Source organism: Coregonus clupeaformis, chromosome 12 (genome assembly GCF_020615455.1).
Source record: "Coregonus clupeaformis isolate EN_2021a chromosome 12, ASM2061545v1, whole genome shotgun sequence".
NCBI classification, from domain to species: Eukaryota; Metazoa; Chordata; class Actinopteri; order Salmoniformes; family Salmonidae; genus Coregonus; species Coregonus clupeaformis.
The window spans coordinates 1,190,326-1,209,126 of NC_059203.1; the positions used below are offsets into that span (position 1 = coordinate 1,190,326).

Sequence of the window (18,801 nt, forward strand, 5' to 3'; positions counted from 1 at the left end):
CATTGTTCTAAGCACAGCTGGCCTCGCCCTTTGTTGTCCTTATCTGTCTCTCACTATTAGGACTGACTAACCCACTGTTATCTGTCTCTCACAGAGCATTAGGACCGACTAACCCACTGTTATGTCTCTCACAGAGCATTAGGACTGACTAACCCACTGTTATCTGTCTCTCACAGAGCATTAGGACCGACTAACCCGCTGTTATCTGTCTCTCACAGAGCATTAGGACTGACTAACCCACTGTTATCTGTCTCTCACAGAGCATTAGGACTGACTAACCCACTGTTATCTGTCTCTCACAGAGCATTAGGACTGACTAACCCACTGTTATCTGTCTCTCACAGAGCATTAGGACTGACTAACCCACTGTTATCTGTCTCTCACAGAGCATTAGGACTGACTAACCCACTGTTATCTGTCTCTCACAGAGCATTAGGACTGACTAACCCACTGTTATCTGTCTCTCACAGAGCATTAGGACTGACTAACCAAATGTTATCTGTCTCTCACAGAGCATTAGGACTGACTAACCCACTGTTATGTCTCTCACAGAGCATTAGGTCTGACTAACCCACTGTTAAGTCTCTCACAGAGCATTAGGTCTGACTAACCCACTGTTATGTCTCTCACAGAGCATTAGGTCTGACTAACCCACTGCTCAGCCCCAGTGGATGAGTGCATACATGGGCCTACTCTGGGGCACACATGGCTGGCTGATGCCTAATGGAGAACTGTGTGTGGAAATAGTTCAATGTCTCCATGTGTGTTTTTATTCACTCCACCCTCAGTCCTTATAGGTGAAGGGGTTTATGTTGAAGTTGCAGAGAGAAGAGTAAGAAAATGCCTGTAGACTACACTTCAATGCAGAATAATGTGAAAATGCCTGTAGACTACACTTCATTGCAGAATAATGTGAAAATGCCTGTAGACTACACTTCAATGCAGAATAATGTGAAAATGCCTGTAGACTACACTTCAATGCAGAATAATGTGAAAATGCCTGTAGACTACACTTCAATGCAGAATAATGTGAAAATGCCTGTAGACTACACTTCAATGCAGAATAATGTGAAAATGCCTGTAGACTACACTTCAATGCAGAATAATGTGAAAATGCCTGTAGACTACACTTCAATGCAGAATAATGTGAAAATGCCTGTAGACTACACTTCAATGCAGAATAATGTGAAAATGCCTGTAGACTACACTTCAATGCAGAATAATGTGAAAATGCCTGTAGACTACACTTCATTGCAGAATAATGTGAAAATGCCTGTAGACTACACTTCAATGCAAGACAGTAGGTTACAAGGCCAAAATTTCACTGCAATGTTTTACACACATGCTCTCCATTCTCCTGGCTTGTTCCCAACCATTTAAGATGTTTTAAATGTTGAATTGTCTTCAGGGGGTAAAATCCCAACGTCTGCCATATGTGACTCTATTTATCACTTTTATTACTCATCTTTTGACATTTTCCCTCTGTCAAAGTGCAAGTATTCCACCGTCATAATCGGCGTTGTGGAAACCAAGCCTTTTTAATGCATTAAACATGGCCTGTGGCGTATTGAACATCTGGCTTTGAATGACCTCTTTGCCTTGGTGGAGCCGTTCACAGTAAGCCTCCCTCTTCACACCTGGTCTCAAACGAGCTTGCCTTACTAGTCTCTCTTGTTCCTAACGTCCCAAAGCTCGCATCCAGTTTTATGGCCAACGCTGCCTGTGTCTGCTATAGTAGACTAATGTCAAACAACACATGCTTTTGCCTCGGAGCTGCCTTTGTCTCTGACTTCGTTCATGTCCGACATGATAAAACAAACTAGTGCTGTCGAGGTTGGCAGGTTAAGTGGAATGTCAGGCGGTTCGTAATGAATAGGAGCCGGTTTGTCTGACCCTTCGAATGACAGTAGAGCTCACAAGCATCTATTACTCTCTGGTTTACGACAGTGTCAAGATAGTTTTTCATGGGCTCAGGCTGGAGTTGAAAGAGACATCAGGGTGGCGGGGACTCGGCTGATTGATGAGCAAGAAAATCAGTTAGTCACGGAGAGGTGAGAAGGGCTGTAACCCTGTTCTACTGGGTGCTGCTGGTGTGGGAACAAAGTTTTCTTTTTTTTTCTTTTTTTTATGGGGATGGATGAAGGGTGGGGATTATTGGAATTATGTCACTATTCTTTATCCACTGTGTGATTTTTGTTTTATTGGGCAAGCTTTTGTTTTGTTCAGGTGTGTGTGTGTTCCCTGAATTTCCAATTAGACCCTGGGACACCTGGTAGCCTACACTCCTCTCTCCACACACACACACACACACACAGAAACACAAACACACACACAAACACAAACACACACACTCCATCTGACTGCTCAGTGACGCAGGTGGGTGTGTCACTCTGGAATGGGTCACCAAATTACAATGGAGCCATCGGTTGCAGACATATGTGTGTGTCTGACACCGTTTCGAACATGACCAAGATACTAGCATATCAGAGGACTTGTTGAATGATAAAGCAGTCCATAGAGATTTACTTAAAAATTACCTTGTTCAATCAAATCCGTTAACCAGGTTTCTGGGTCTAGGCCTAAGCTGAGAACATCAGTCCTTCTGCAATGCAAGAATACAATGTACGTTATATGGATTCCTGCATTCATCATATGCAACAGTACTCGGTGGAACAGAATGACAACCAGCTGCACAATATGAACGCAAACCTCCATTGTCTCTGTGAAGAGAAGAATGTCACAGAAATTATGATCAATTGGGATTGAATAGGGGCCGAGGACTGCGTCCCAAATGGAGCCCTATTCCCTATATAGTGCACTACTTTTGAACAGAGCCCTCTGGCCATTATATAGGGAATAGGGTGTGTGGAGGGCCATTCAAACCCAGAGCGCTGACTTCCTTTCCCTCGGGCACTACAGCATTTACGAGTCGTCTCTCCCAATCGCCCGTTCCTTCCCTGCTCTTTGAATTCTACTTTTTTCATGGGGCCACTCTTTTATAGCTGCCGTCTGTCCGCCGTACATTCCTCTGTTTTCTGCTTCTCTCTCTGTTATTGTCCTCTTTGACTCTCGTTCTCTCTCTCTCTCTCTCTCTCTCTCTCTCTCTCTCTCTCGCTCTCTCTCTCTCTGTCTCTCTCTCTCTCTCTCTCTCTCGCGCTCTCTCTCTCTGTCATTCAGTGCCAGTAAGTGCTATTCCATCTCTGCAGTCATTTTTTTACAGGCTCCAGCCAGGACAGCCGTTTGTATTTTTGTCACTGAGTGACGAGGTTATAGACTGTATTTTTGAGGGTGAAGAGTGCTGGTCTGTCAGAAGAAGCCTTCTCGCTTTCTCCTCCTCTCTTCTCCCATCTCTCCGTCTCTGAGAAACGTGATGGGCTCACGTTGAAGACACATCTGTTACTTACTCACACACACATACATACACACACAAAGGTACTCTGTTGACGTTGGGCCGGGGCCAGCTATGTAGTCTGCTGCGGGCTGGAGAGTAAGGCCAGCCAACACAAACACGCAGCCTGGCCATTTGAGGCTTCGTCCAAAATGACACCCTGTTCCATATTTAGTGCACTACTGTTGACTAAGGCCCATAGGGCTCTGGTCGAAAGTAGTGAACTATATAGGGAATAGGGTGTCATTTGGGACGCAGCATGGCCGCTTGACAGTCTTGCCTTTCTGATGAAACCAAGTGAAAACAGTACTTTTCTCATCCTGTTTTTCTCTCCCGCTCTCTCTTTCTCTCCTTCCCTCTCTCTTTCTCTCCTTCCCTCTATTTCTCTCCTTCCCTCTCCCTTTCTCTCCTTCCCTCTCCCTTCATGGCGCCTCTAACATGCAGACTGATTTATTTTCCCTGTTGTTTCTTGTCCAACAGACTTGCCCAAATTGCCCCCTATACCCTACATAGTGCACTAGTTTTGACTAGAGACTACAGGGCTCTGGTCTTAAGTCAGTCAGGATTTCTTGGACCAAGGCCCCACAGAGTATTATAGATAATATTTACCTGTCTGTAGATTGTCAATTATATTTTAACAGCCCCTGATGATTGGACAATGGGGAGGTTATAATAAAAAAACCCATTGGCCGATTGGAGTTGTCAATTGGAGTTATTCAAATGAGCTGAATGGAGCTAGCATCGTGTGCCTCATTGGAAAGCTGTAAGTCGCTCTGGATAAGAGCGTCTGCTAAATGACAAAAAAAAAAAAAAAAAAAAAGCTGAAACCACACACACACACACACACACACACACACACACAGCCCCGATATAGGAGCGCTAAGCCTTTGTTTAGCCAGTTGTCATGGGGAGAGTTGTCATGGGGAGAGTTGTCATGGGGAGAGTTGTCATGGGGGGTTGTCATGGGGGAGTTGTCATGGAGGAGTTGTCATGGGGAGTTGTCATGGGGGAGTTGTTGAAACCTGTTGCTTAGCTGTGGAGGACACGAGGATGGCTCTGCCTGACAGTATGTGTTTGTGTGCTCGTGTGTGTCCTAGTGCCAATGTGTGTATGTGCTTGTGTGTGTGTATTTGTAGGAGACAGACACACAGACAGAGAGAGAGAGAGGGAGAGAGAGTGTAACAGATGTGATCTGTATTGTCAATGTGTGTGGACAGGCAGAGACCAGGTGCAGGCTTTGTTTCCAGTCCACTCTCACCATGCTGCATTCAGTGCCTTATGTCTTTAACCTCCCTCTACCCCCCTCTCCCTCCCTCCCCTCCTCCCTCCCTCTATCCCCTCCTCCCTCCCTCTACCCCCCTCTCCCTCCCTCTATCCCCCTCTCTATCCCTCCCTCCCCCCTCCTCTGCTTCCCTTGGAACACAGTATTGTGTTTCTGCCCTTGGCTGGGGGAGCCAGGGCCCTTCTGTCTCCTTCACAGGTGACTGTTGGGGGTCCCAGCTGGCCAGCCTCTTGCCCGATTAGATCCATATGGAGGAGGGGGGACTGAGGGAGGGGGCCGGGGGCGGGGGGATCGAGGCAACAACGGTACTGGTGGTGGTGCTAAGGGGCCGATAGCTTAACCCTTTTGTGTCCTTGGCTTTGTGGGCAGGCTTCTTCCTCTGTTCTTGTCCTCTTTGACTCTCCTTCTTTCTCCCTCTTTCTCACTCTCTCTCACTCTCTCTCTCCTGAGTGTTTTGTTGGTGGGAGTGCGGGGCGGAAGGTAGGCGGGTGCAATGCTTCTTTTCTGTGTTGTAATTAGTTTAATATGGATTTAAGCATTCAGAGCTCTGAACTACCGAGGCCTTTTGATGGAAATGTATCTTTCTAAAATCACAAGCAGAATTAGTATTTTAGAAGCTCTCTACGTGTCTTTTGTGAAGCAAAAGGCTAGTCATTTTGACTCTTTACAGAAGCGCTTCTCCATTTGTTGTTTCAGACATTGGTGCTGTTGTTCTTGTTGTTGTACGGTCACATTGTCTGTCAGGTGTCCTTGAGTTACAACATCAAGGTTGACTATGTGTGGGTCGGAATGGCCACACGCCAGGAAATGTCCCTGAGTTGTGACTTACATTTACATTTTAGTCATTTAGCAGACGCTCTTATCCAGAGCGACTTACAGTTAGTGAGTGCATAAATTTTTCATACTGGCCCCCCCGTGGGAATCGAACCCACAACCCTGGCGTTGCAAGCGCCATGCTCTACCAACTGAGCTACAGGAGGGCCTGTAGGAGGGGCGTGTGTGTGTGCGTGTGTGTGTGTGTGTGTGTGTGTGTGTTCAGAGGAAGCTGTCAGACAGTGATAAGTGGTGCCTCTCCTCTCACTCCATCCCCCATGACAGTGTCTAAGTGTGTGTGTGCATGTGTATAGGGGCAGTGAACTGACAGCATGGGTCTTCTACACTGAATTTAGATCATGAAACTACATGATAATATGTTTTTGATCCTCCTCTGACGACCTATAGTTGAAAGTCTTGTCAAATTGTCAGTACCACACAGGTTCTCACTCTTATCACACAAACATTCCTCAACCTTTTTTCTTATATCTGCATTTTTCATCTGATTACCTACTCAAACATAACACAATTACCCTCAAGACACACACACGTGTCACGTTTGATCTAGTTATTAAATGTAGTGACTCTTTTACTGGCCTTGTGGGAATACACCGTAGTAGGGAGGATGTGGCGGTCATTCCAGTTCACCGCTTCATCTGTTTCTCAAAACATCCCTCTCTCTCTCTCTCTCTCTCTCTCTCTCTCTCTCTCTCTCTCTCTCTCTCTCTCTCTCTCATGTCTCCCTTTCTCTCTCTCTCTCTATCTTTCTCTCTCTCTATCATGTCTCTCTCTCCCTCTCTCCCTATCCACAGCTGTTAGATTGCATGCTTATTAGAGTGGGAGATTGGAGACACCTGGTGTACAGGAGAGGAGCACAAGAGATATCTATCTATCAAGAAGAAATTAAGATGAAAGATTTAAGAGGAAGTGTTTAATAACAAAATCAGAGATATTTCTTTATAACAACAAATTTCAAATGCTTTCGAAGTGCTTTATATTTTCACTTTTCTGACATGGTCCCCACTTACCTTTATAACAAGGTAAATATGAATCTACTCTTATCTAGCCCTATTCTATTGGATTCTATTCTACTCTTATCTAGCCCTATTCTAATGGATTATATTCTACTCTTATCTAGCCCTATTCTATTGGATTCTATTCTACTCTTATCTAGCCCTATTCTATTGGATTCTATTCTACTCTTATCTAGCCCTATTCTAATGGATTCTATTCTACTCTTATCTAGCCCTATTCTATTGGATTCTATTCTACTATTATCTAGCCCTATTCTATTGGATTCTATTCTACTCTCCTTTACACAGAATGTATTTATTTATTTTTAATCTAAACCATATGTGTGAAACAGCTTCGGGTAATGTCTACACTACAGCATGACTTTTCAGGCTACTTTTTCCTTTTCTTTCTCGTTACTTACTCTTTCTGTATGCTTTTTGTTCATCCGTATCAGGGATATGGTGACAGGTGGCACTCAGACCAGCTAGACACACATCCTGTAAACATAGGTGTGTCGCTGAGCTGACACCAGACCATATTCTTTATACCCGAATAATGTGTGTGTGTGTGTGCGCGTGTTAGTCAGTGTGTGTGTTAAGGCTGGGAATTGCCAGGGACCTCGCGATACGATATTATCTCAATACTTACACAATGTGTATTACGATTCTCACGATTCTATATGTATTGCGATACGATACTGTGAATTGATTGCGATTCGATGTTTCAAACATATTGCTCACAATATGTCTGCTGCAGAGAGACGAGAGAGAGCAGGAGAAAATGAGATTTCATCAGTCATGGAAATAAAAGTGCTGAAAACAAATTGGCTCCCTATTTAAAAAGAAGATGGAGAACAAGCTATGAAGGAAACATACTGGAGTTTTGGTGCCGGTACAGCCAACTAGCGCAAAAATAATATTACAATATTGTCAAAACAATACGATATACCGTAAAAACAAATTTCTCCCGATATGTAACTGTATAGTTTTTTCCCCCATCACTAATGTGTGTGTGTGGGCTTGCATGCATGTCTGCGTGTGTTAGTCAGTGTGTGTGCGTGATTGAGACGTCATCCTCGTTAATATTGATATTGTTGTTATAAAGCTATACGTCCCATGGATCATGTTATTGAGACGTCATCCTCATTAATATTGATATTGTTGTTATGAAGCTATACGTCCCATGGATCATGTTATTGAGACGTCATCCTCGTTAATATTGATATTGTTGTTATGAAGCTATACGTCCCATGGATCATGTTATTGAGACGTCATCCTCGTTAATATTGATATTGTTGTTATGAAGCTATACGTGTCACGTTCGTTCATAGACGGGTCAGACCAAGGCGCAGCGTGATATGCATACATGTTTATTTAAACTTAATAAACACTTGACAAAACAATAAACGAAACGAAACGTGAAGTCCAAGGTAGACACAAACAACATACCTTTCACGGAACAAGATCCCACAACTCAATCGTGCCAATAGGCTGCCTAAGTATGGTCCCCAATCAGAGACAACGAGCGACAGCTGCCTCTGATTGGGAACCACACCGGCCAACATAGAAATACACATACTAGAATATAAACATAGAACTGCACAACATAGAATATACACACCCTGACTCAACATATAAGCGTCCCCTGAGTCAGGGCGTGACAGTACCCCAAAGGTGCGGACTCCGACCGCACAACATAAACATAGCAGGGTAGGGGCCGGGTGGGCATTCCGCCTTGGAGGCGGATCCGGCTCAGGGCGTGACGACCTCTCACTCTCCGCCTCCCTGTTGCGCCCCTGGTCTGGTCTGGACCTCGGCGCGCTGCTTCCCCTCTCCTTCCTCCCACTATACTCCAAGCCCTGTCTGGACCCTGGTGTGGGAGACCCCGAACCTGGAGAGGGGCTGACGTCTGGGTCTGGACTGGAGCCGCTGACCGGAGCTGGACCAGGCACCGGTGGAGCGGACTGCTCAGGCTCCGGACTGGAACCGCTGACTGGAGCTGGACTAGGCACCGGTGGAGCGGACTGCTCTGGCTCCGGAGTGGAGCCGCTGACCGGATCTGGACTGGACCCTGGTGGAGCACACTGCTCTGGCTCCGGAGTGGAGCTGCTGACCGGAGCTGGATCAGGCACCGGTGGAGCGGACTGCTCTGGCTCCGGAGTGGAGCAGCTGACCGGAGCTGGACTGGGCACCGGTGGAGCGCACTGCTCTGGCTCCGGAGTGGAGCAGCTGACCGGTGCCGGACCAGGCACCGGTGGAACAGGCACGGGCCGTGCCGGACTGGACACACGCACCACTGGCTTGGTGCGAGGAGCAGGAACAGGCCGGGCCGTACTGGGAACACGCACCACTGGCTTAGTGCGGGGAGCAGGAACGGGTCGGGCCGTACTGGGAACACGCACCACTGGCTTGGTGCGAGGAGCAGGAACGGGTCGGGCCGTACTGGGAACACGCACCACTGGCTTAGTGCGGGGAGCAGGAACGGGCCGGACCGGGCTGGCGACGCGCACCACAGGCTTGGTGCGAGGAGCAGGAACAGGCCGGGCCGGGCTGGCGACGCGCACCACTGGCTTGGTGCGAGGAGCAGGAACAGGCCGGGCCAGGCTGGCGACGCGTACCACTGGCTTGGTGCGAGGAGCAGGAACGGGTCAGGCCGTACTGGGAACACGCACCACTGGCTTAGTGCGGGGAGCAGGAACGGGTCGGGCCGTACTGGGAACACGCACCACTGGCTTTGTGCGGGGAGCAGGAATGGGCCGGACCGGGCTGGCGACGCGCACCACTGGCTTGGTGCGAGGAGCAGGAACAGGCCGGGCCGGGCTGGCGACGCGCACCACTGGCTTGGTGCGAGGAGCAGGAAGGGGTCGGGCCGTACTGGCTTGGTGCGAGGAGCAGGAACGGGTCGGGCCGTACTGGGAACACGCACCACTGGCTTAGTGCGGGGAGCAGGAACGGGCCGGACCGGACTGGCGACACGCACCACTAACCAGCTCCTCTCGCCGTGCTTCTACACTTTCCTTCTCCCTTTTAGCCTCCTGTAGCACCTCCCTCTGACCGAATAACTCCTGCTCCCTCTGAACCAATAGCCCCCGTAACATGGTGGCCTCCTCTCCTAACCTGCAGACCCACCCTTTAACGGCCTCCTGCTGCCTCGTCGTCCACACCGTGTGCCCCCCCCCCAAAATGTCTCTTGGGGTTGCCTCTCGGGTCTCCGTCGTCGGCACTGTTTGCGCCGTTTCTCCTCTCTATACCGGGCCTCCACTGTCTCCTCCCAAGGACGGCGATCCATCCCAGCCTGAATCTCCTCCCAAGTCCAGGATCCCTTACCGTCCAGGATCTCCTCCCAGGTCCAGGCTGTCTGCTCCTGGACACGCTGCTTGGTCCTCGTTTGGTGGGATCTTCTGTCACGCTCGCTTACAGACGGGTCAGACCAAGGCGCAGCGTGATATGCATACATGTTTATTTAAACTTAATAAACACTTGACAAAACAATAAACGAAACGAAACGTGAAGTCCAAGGTAGACACAAACAACATACCTCAACACGGAACAAGATCCCACAACTCAATCATGCCAATAGGCTGCCTAAGTATTGTCCCCAATCAGAGACAACGAGCGACAGCTGCCTCTGATTGGGAACCACACCGGCCAACATAGAAATACCCATACTAGAATATAAACATAGAATTACACAACATAGAATATACACACCCTGACTCAACATATAAGCGTCCCCTGAGTCAGGGCGTGACAATACGTCCCATGGATCGTGTTATTGAGACGTCATCCTCATTAATATTGATATTGTTGTTATGAAGCTATACGTCCCATGGATCATGTTAATGAGACGTCATCCTCATTAATATTGATATTGTTGTTATGAAGCTATGCGTCCCATGGATCATGTTATTGAGACGTCATCCTCATTTCCTGACCAGGAGGAGTGTGTGGAGCATTGGAACCAGTGTGCGTGCTTTAGGCTGCTCCCTGCCAAGTGCTGGCACGGTGTGTATGTGTGTGTGCCCGTGCGTGTGTGTGCCCGTCACTATGCCCGTGCGTGTGTGAGACAGAAGCCCAAATGGCTGTGTATAGCCCTCCTGAACAGGTGGAGCGATAGTAGGCAGACCACGGGGTGCGGAGAGAGAGAGAGAGGGGGATGGAGAGAAGGAGAGCGAGGAGGACAAGAAGAAGGGAGAAATTAAGGGAGATTAGAGTCAAAGCTGCAAGCCCGAGAGCTCAGGTCAACCCTCGCTGTTGTGTGGAAATATGTGTGCTGGCTTTATTCATTCAAAAGACTTACACTGTAAAAAAATAAAAATAAATAGTTTCAATTCATTATTATTCAATAACTGGTTCCAAAGCCTTTTCTTTTGTTTACTCAACTTTTCGGTCCAAGTGTTACCTGAACAGCTCCAACTTCAATCAATTTAAAATGTGTTTGCTCAACTTGTCTCATATGTTCATTCAACTATACATTGTTATTTGGGCATCTTAACTAAAAAAGGCTGTGCAACTGGTTGCACACACAGTGCTTTTATCATACAATGTTTTCAACTACATATTTGATCCATGTTGACATGCATTCAACATGTCCTCACCTGATAGTTGAACTCACAACCTCTTGGTTCATGGCTTCGCCGATCTTCCTGCTGGCAAAAATCGGATTAGATTTTCTTATTTAAGCGATTTTGGGGGTTTCTGTATAGTTGTCTTAATGTTGGTAGGGCATATTTGAATGTTACTCCTTAATCACTATGATAAATAAAATATTTTTTATTGAGATTACTTTTAACAGAGCTAAGATTTACTTTGAAGTGCAAAAGTGAACGAAGAGTTTGTGAGTGCAAATCCCAGATGAGGACATTTACATTTACATTACATTTTAGTCATTTAGCAGACACTCTTATCCAGAGCGACTTACAGTTAGTGAGTGCATACATAATTTTTTTTCTTACCCCCGTGAGCTACATCCATGTTGAATATGAATTACTGTATAAATGAACATGCACAATGTAATCATGTGTGTCAAATATGTAAGTTGAAAACATTGTAGCACTGTGTGTAAGTAGTTTCACAGGCTTTTTTTTTTAGGTAAGATGCCCAAATAATAATTTCTAATTAAATGAACATATGAGACAATTTGAGCAAACACATAATTTTAAGTTGACTGAATTTTTGTTAGAGCTAAGTTTAGGCCAACTAAAAAATAAATATATATAATAATACTTAGTTGAAACAACTGTACTTTTTTTTTTACAGTGTACACAAGCATATACCTTTGTTGTTTATCCTTTTCTAAAGGAACCACCAAGTCATGAGGCGTATTGTTTATTTCAACATGCCAAATAACTCACAGAGAGTCCACAGTGGAACCACATCCTGAAGTGTCCTGTTTTTTGATTTCCTAGTTTTTACCCTAATTGTTTATAATAATAATAATATGCCATTTAGCAGACACTTTTATCCAAAGCGACTTACAGTCATGTGTGCATACATTTTTACGTATGGGTGGTCCCGGGGATCGAACCCACTACCCTGATGTTACAAGCACCATGCTCTACCAATTGAGCTACAGAGGACCACAATCATCACATGCTGGCATATTAAATGCCATATTGCTCTCCATCAAAATTTAAGTACTGGCTGTTGCATTCATATGTTTGTGTATGAAGGCAGACACTCAGTTCATGACATCAAAAGAGCATAATAGTCCCACCCTAAAGAAAAGCCCTAAAACCAAGGAACCTCTCACCCGACCTTTGACCCTTAAAAACTGCTTGTCTATTAATCGTCTGTCTAAAAGCAGTTGGAAGCATCTGATCCACTCCAAATAGAGACAAGACCCAGTCTACATGGGATCTGGACTAACGAAGATGCCCTCTGATCTAAAGATTATTACCATCTCCCTCTCTCTCTCTCTCTCCCCATCCCCTGATCTGGTGGTCCCATTCATTTCATTAATTGGCCGTGGCATATTGAGAAGTATGCGTTTAACATTCAAAAGCTTTTGCGATCTCGTTAGTAAAGCGTGAAATAGCACCCGCCCCCTTTTCCTTCTCCCCCTCTCTCTTCGGCCCTGGCCCCACTGGCTCCATGAAGGGCCATTCTTCTCCACAACACACAATGGCTTTTCTTCATTAGCCATGGATCTCAATGGAGGGGTTGAGGATCTCAAGGCAAGGCTAGACCCCAAAGACATCTGGTTTCTCTACCAGGGGCAGAAGGGGGTTGGCGTGGGGGTGGAGGCGGGTGGAGAAGGGGGAGGTTCTGCTGCTGTTTTCTTCCATGACAAAGTCCCTACATTGAGTCTGGAAATGTTGAGTCACTCTTCTTAACGCGCACACATAGTGGACAAAACATTAAGAACACCTGCTCTTTCCATGACAGACTGACCAGGTGAATCCAGGTGAAAGCTATGATCCCGTATTGATGTCACTTGTTAAATCCACTTCAATCAGTGTAGATGAAGGGGAGGAGACAGGTTAAAGAAGGAATTTTAAGCCGTGAGACAATTGAGACATGGATTGTGTATGTGCCATTCAGAGGGTGGGCCAGATAGACGCTTTCGACACCTTGTAGAGTCCATGCCCTGACGAACTGAAGCTGTTCTGAGGGCAAAAGGGTGTACACCTTCCTAATATTGAGTTGCATCCCCCCCTTTCGCCCTCAGAAAAGTCTGAATTTGTCGGGGCATGGACTCTACAAGGTGTCGAAAGTGTTCCACAGGGATACTGGCCCATGTTGATTCCAATGCTTCCCACAGTTGTGTCAAGTTGGCTGGATGTCCTTTGGGTGGTGGACCATTCTTGATACAAATGGGAAACGGATGTGGGATATGAATGTGGGTACGCAGACCCACTGCGGCCCCTCATGATGAGTTCCACTCCATCAGAGTTGCCCATCCCTGGTCTATGTCATGGAAAAAGCACCTCGATGCACGCACACACACACTGAGGCTGAGGATAGTGTGTGTTTATGTGTGTTTGTAACTTGAGTGGCTGATGATGGAAACCAGACTGCAAACCACTTCTACACATTAGCGTGTGTGTGTACGCATATGCGTGTGTGTGTGTGTGTGTACGTACATGAGTGAGTGTGTGTGTGTATGTACGTGTGTGTGCGTGCGTGCGTACGTACATACGTGTGCGTGTGCCTGTAAGAACACCTCGACTACAAAACATCTCTGTCATGCACCTATTGACCCTGTCCCTCCCCTCTCTCTCCCCCTTCCTCACCCCACTCTCTCCCCCTCCCTCCCCCTCTCTCTCCCTCCCTCCCCTGTCTCCCCCTCCCTCCCCCTCTCTCTCTCCCCCTGCCCCTTCTCTCTCCCCCTTTCCCCCCTCTCTCTCCCCCTTCCCCCTCTCTCTCCCCCTCCCTCCCTTCTCTCTCACCCCTCCCTCCCCTCCCCCTCTCTTGCTCCCTTCTCCCTCCCTCTCTCTCTCTCCCTCCCTCCCCTCTCTCTCTCCCCCTCCTCAGACAGTGGAGAGAAGAAGTCCCCTGCCATGCCCGGCTCTCCTGTGGATGTCAAGACTCATTCCAGACCAGTCCCCAGACCAGTCCCCACCAATAGCAGCAGCAGCGCCACCATGCCGCCCCTGCCCTCCGTCAACCCCAGCGGACCCCGGCCAGCATCCTTCTCCTCCACCACTCGTGAGTACCACAGATATTGGCACTCTTACCATAGAAATAGAATGACTGGAACAGTCATCCCCATTCAAGTCAATGAGGCCCTGATGGGTGGACCGGCGACCAGGAAGTACAGCAGGAAGTGTACCCATAAACCAGGAAGTGAAGAAGAAAGTACAGGATTCAATTTGTGCTTCATTGACAGTCAACTTCAGTGACGTTATGTCTCCTACCACAACTAGCTCCCCATAGAGGAGCAGTGTGGTAAACGATAGATTCATTTGGGCAGTGTGTATTCTGATATATCCAAACGGCTTCCTTTCTTTGTCTGCTTTACTTTATGGTCATATATCAATCAAATGTATTTATAAAGCCCCTTTGTTATCACAAAGGCCTGTACAGTAACCCGGCCTAGATCAGATAGGTGTAAATAAGGATACCATATGAAAGATCTGGTGATTCTATTATGAATGTGATATGTATTGTCCCTCTGTAGCGTTTCCAGTCGAAGAACTACCTCCCACGTCGGACCGCATTTGATAAACCTTTTTGACGTCATACGCCGACCTCTCATTCGCTCCTCTCCCTCCCCATCCCGCCTCTTCCCTCCTTCCAGTGACCAATGGTATCCACCACTCCCCACCCACCTTAAACGCTGTGCCCTCGCCGCCCCAGCGCTACAGCAATGGGCCTAGCTCCTCCTCTTCCTCCTCGCTGGCCAATCAGCAGCTCCCGGCCACGTGCGGCGCCCGGCAGCTCAGCAAGCTCAAACGCTTCCTGACGACGCTGCAGCAGTTCGGCAACGACATCTCGCCCGAGATCGGAGAGAGCGTCCGCAACCTGGTGCTGGCCCTCGTGGTGAGTGGTTGATAAAACGTTTTCGGACGCTATATGGAAACGCCCGTAAAACATTGTCACTTAGCATTATTCTGTATTGATATGTCGACGTGTGGCATTTGATTTGAGATGCGATTCGAGGTTTGAAATTAGTTTAACTGAATTTAATCAAATCGAATTGAAGTGATATATGTAGAATGAAATATTTAAACATATATATGTTGCTTTCAATACCATTACAAATATATGCCAAAAATTGAAAAGACGGTATGTGTTATTTATGTTAGGCTGTATTTTATTTCGTCAGATGTTTTCATTCAAAGGAACATGGGCATATATTCAGTGTACGTGGCCCAAATGGACCCACAGTATTGGTTTTGACAGGCCCCATCTGCAACATATTGAGTCCTGTGCTCCAGATAATACCTATCTACGTATCATCTGTTGCACATCTTTCATCCATGAACAGGTTGATTGACAGTTGAAAGGGAAACTGACTTTTGGTGCCATATAGTTATTTCTCTGGTGATTAAAGTCTATCCTCATGTCTGAGAGCATCTATTTTGACTGATCGACAAATGGACTCAGTGTGGCAGCTGCCGACTGCAATGTAGTTGATCTGGAACACGCACAATGTCAAGCTCAGTGTTGGAGACAAATAAATTGAACCTTGAGAGGTGAACTGTGATTGGCTGATCTCTCCTCTGTGTGTCCCAGAATTCAACGGTCACCATCGAGGAGTTCCACTCGCGGCTCCAAGAGGCCACCAACTTTCCCCTGAGGCCCTTCGTCATTCCCTTCCTCAAGGTAACACCTACCTCCTCTCGCCCGCTCTCTCTCTCTCTCTCTCTCTCTCTCTCTCTCTCTCTCTCTCTCTCTCTCTCTCTCTCTCTCTCTCTCTCTCTCCCTTCTTCTCTCTCTCTCCCCCTTCTCCCCCCTTCTCTCCCCCCATCTATCTTTCCTTCTCTCCCTGTGCTGTGAATATTCATAACTGAATCCAGGCCTGTGCTGCTACAGTGTTCCTCTTTGTCCTCCTCACAAGGCCTTTGATGTTCGGAGGAGGTTTACAATGACTCAAGGACTGCGTATAATTAGTCATGAAATCAGGAGTGGAAAAACCAGATGTTTGTATTGAAGGTAACAGCTAGTGTGCATCCCAAATGGCACCCTACTCACTATAGAGTGCACTACTTTTGACCGGGCCTCTATGGGCTCTTGTCAAAGTAGTGCACTATATAGGGGATAGGCTGCCATTTAAGACAGAGCCCCAATTCCTTTCATGAAGCGTAGAGGAGCTTCTGGCACAGAGGATTATAATTACAATTCTCTCAGAAATCTTTGGACGTCATTGTCTAGTATTTAATAAAGTAATCATAACGCAAATATGCAAACAAATAATGAGAAACTGCAAGTAGATGGTAGCATAATTAGAATGGAAAAAATTAAATAATTTGCATTGAATATGTAACGGCAAGACGTTTGTCATACAAAAAGGAAATTGGGATTTAATTTAATTTATTGCCTTTCAGTCGTTCCCAAGTAACAATGAAGTTGTATGCGTTGACTTAACAAGCTACATGGGTTGCGCAAGTTTTATTGGGCTTTTGAGTAACTTTGCAACATGGGGGCCTGAAATAGTAGTCTTTTTAAGAGCTACCCTCATGAGACCTGTACATAAATCTTCCAACCAGGCACATTTCTCGCTGTTATTGCTCGGTTTTTCAGACGGTGAAAATCAGCTCTTTTTCCACGGGTTAGCGCTCCCTCATCTTTCAGAACCCCGACTGTCTGAAAACATATCAGAGATGAATTTTCTTAATTTACGAGGCTCCCCAACTTCTCCTCCTCCTCGAGCTCTCTCCCTCCCTCCTTATCACCGTGGTGGCGGATACCTTGGAAAGAAAGAGAGAGAGCTCGGAAGTGTGAAACATGACTATAAACTATTCTCTTCTTTTATGGGGCTCAGCAGCGCACCATATGGACTCTGTATCGCATTAAAAGAAGGCAGTCATTCAGGTTTGCCCAGCGTTGAAAATCTCACATCCGTCCCGCAGAAAAAGAGACCGGCGCTTAACTGACAGACAACATATGTGTCGAGAGGCCCTAGGAAGGCGGTGAGAGGCGGGTAAGGAGGGGGGTAAGGGTCTTAAGTGGAGAACGGGGGAATGAGGAAGTGCATGTAATTATAAGCACACTCGGGCCTGTTGCTAATTAAGGATGGAAAGAGAGAGAGTAGCGAAATAGAGAGAACGCACTGAAGTCTGAGACTTCCCAGTTCCCAGTTGTTTTGAACGCACTGAAGTCTGAGATTTCCCAGTTCCCAGTTGTTTTGAAACACTGAAGTCGGAGATTTCCCAGTTCCCAGTTGTTTTGAACGCACTGAAGTCTGAGACTTCCCAGTTCCCAGTTGTTTTGAACGCACTGAAGTCTGAGATTTCCCAGTTCCCAGTTGTTTTGAACGCACTGAAGTCGGAGATTTCCAAGTTCCCAGTTGTTTTGAACGCACTGAAGTCGGAGATTTCCAAGTTCCCAGTTGTTTTGAACGCGGCATCAAACGGCAACATTTTTAAAACATAGAATTAATTGTTTGAAACCTGAACGTTTTAATACATATTATGAGGCATGTCTTACCTTGCTTCAAAGTAGCATATTAGATCTCCTCTCTTTCTACATTTCTAACGGATATTTTCATCTCTGTCACATGAAACCGCTCGCATGTGCAGTGCCCTTTTGACAACAGTGTTTTCCCGCTAATTGCATTATGGAACAAACATTCGCGCATAGCCTACTGCCTTGTGTGCATTGCTGCGCTTGTAATGTGAAGAAATAATAGTTTATCAACATTTTAAGCTAAACGTTCTGATCTGTTGCATCAGACTTAGGGCTGTTGCGGTGACCGTATTACCGCCACACCAGGGTCACGAGTCATGAAGGCAGTAAAATTCCACGTGACCGTTTAGTCAAGGTAACTAGGCTTCTCCAAGCTCTGATGCTGCTGCTGGTCATTAGTAGCCTACCAAACTTGCTAACTGCCTGGTACTCAGCACTCTATTGTCCCTCTAATCACTCTGACATCAATGCAAATGTTTTCGAAAATCTAATCAAACACTTCATGAGAGCCCATGAGCTCATGTTGCGGAACATTTCTATAAGCTATGCAATTGCGTGAGAAAACAGAGTTTTGATGGCCTCTATTAAAAAGAGAATCAGCTTTCTATAGGCTTACTATATTTATTTCTCAACTTTCCTAATATTAAGCACATTGCTTATCTTTACAACAGGAGTATAGCCTACGTGGCTGGCATGAAAATAAACCACGGGAAAAGCATCCTCCATTCGCTATTTAAGTGCATAGATTACGTATTTTTTCCCGCTGCCCCTGTTTGGAGACAGGCGCATGATAATGGTCCATTTTAAATCAAAACAAATTTCACACATATTATTTAGTATATATAAAGACAAGATTAAATCAAGAATAGTCTGATGGGTGACAATATTTTTTGTGACTTTTTCGAATCATAGTCGCCTTTACAAGGGGTGTAGAGCCTAACTGGCATACATAAGCAGCGCATGAGTTTCAAGTTTGGGGAAGATCATTTTCACCATAAAAATGCACCTTTATAATAAAAGCATTACATGCATAATCGTATTTGCGGTTACTTTTGATAATGGTGTTTTCCCGCTAATGGAATATTTGCGCTTATAGCCTACTGCCGTGTGCGCATTGCTTGCATTTATAATGTGAAGAAATAGCCTAATAGGTTATCAACATTTTAAGCTAAACATTCTGATCTGTTGTATTAATTTGGGATCTTTCATATCCCCAACTGTCCCAGACTAAG

General features: G+C 46.2%; 1 protein-coding gene across 4 annotated transcripts in view; it reads left to right on the forward strand.

Annotated features, from left to right (window-relative positions):
- LOC121577988 (protein CBFA2T2-like) overlaps positions 1–18,801 on the forward strand; it is a 71,017-nt gene that overhangs the window by 26,485 nt on the left and 25,731 nt on the right. For 3 of the 4 annotated variants that reach the window (XM_045223658.1, XM_041892021.2, XM_045223659.1), the window contains exons 2-4: positions 13,973–14,146; positions 14,739–14,980; positions 15,677–15,766. In XM_045223658.1, coding sequence (XP_045079593.1) covers positions 13,973–14,146; positions 14,739–14,980; positions 15,677–15,766 — 506 coding nt within the window. Of the gene's footprint in view, positions 1–5,128; positions 5,151–13,972; positions 14,147–14,738; positions 14,981–15,676; positions 15,767–18,801 lie in introns of those variants that run through there. The other variant, XM_045223661.1, reaches the window with a different exon arrangement.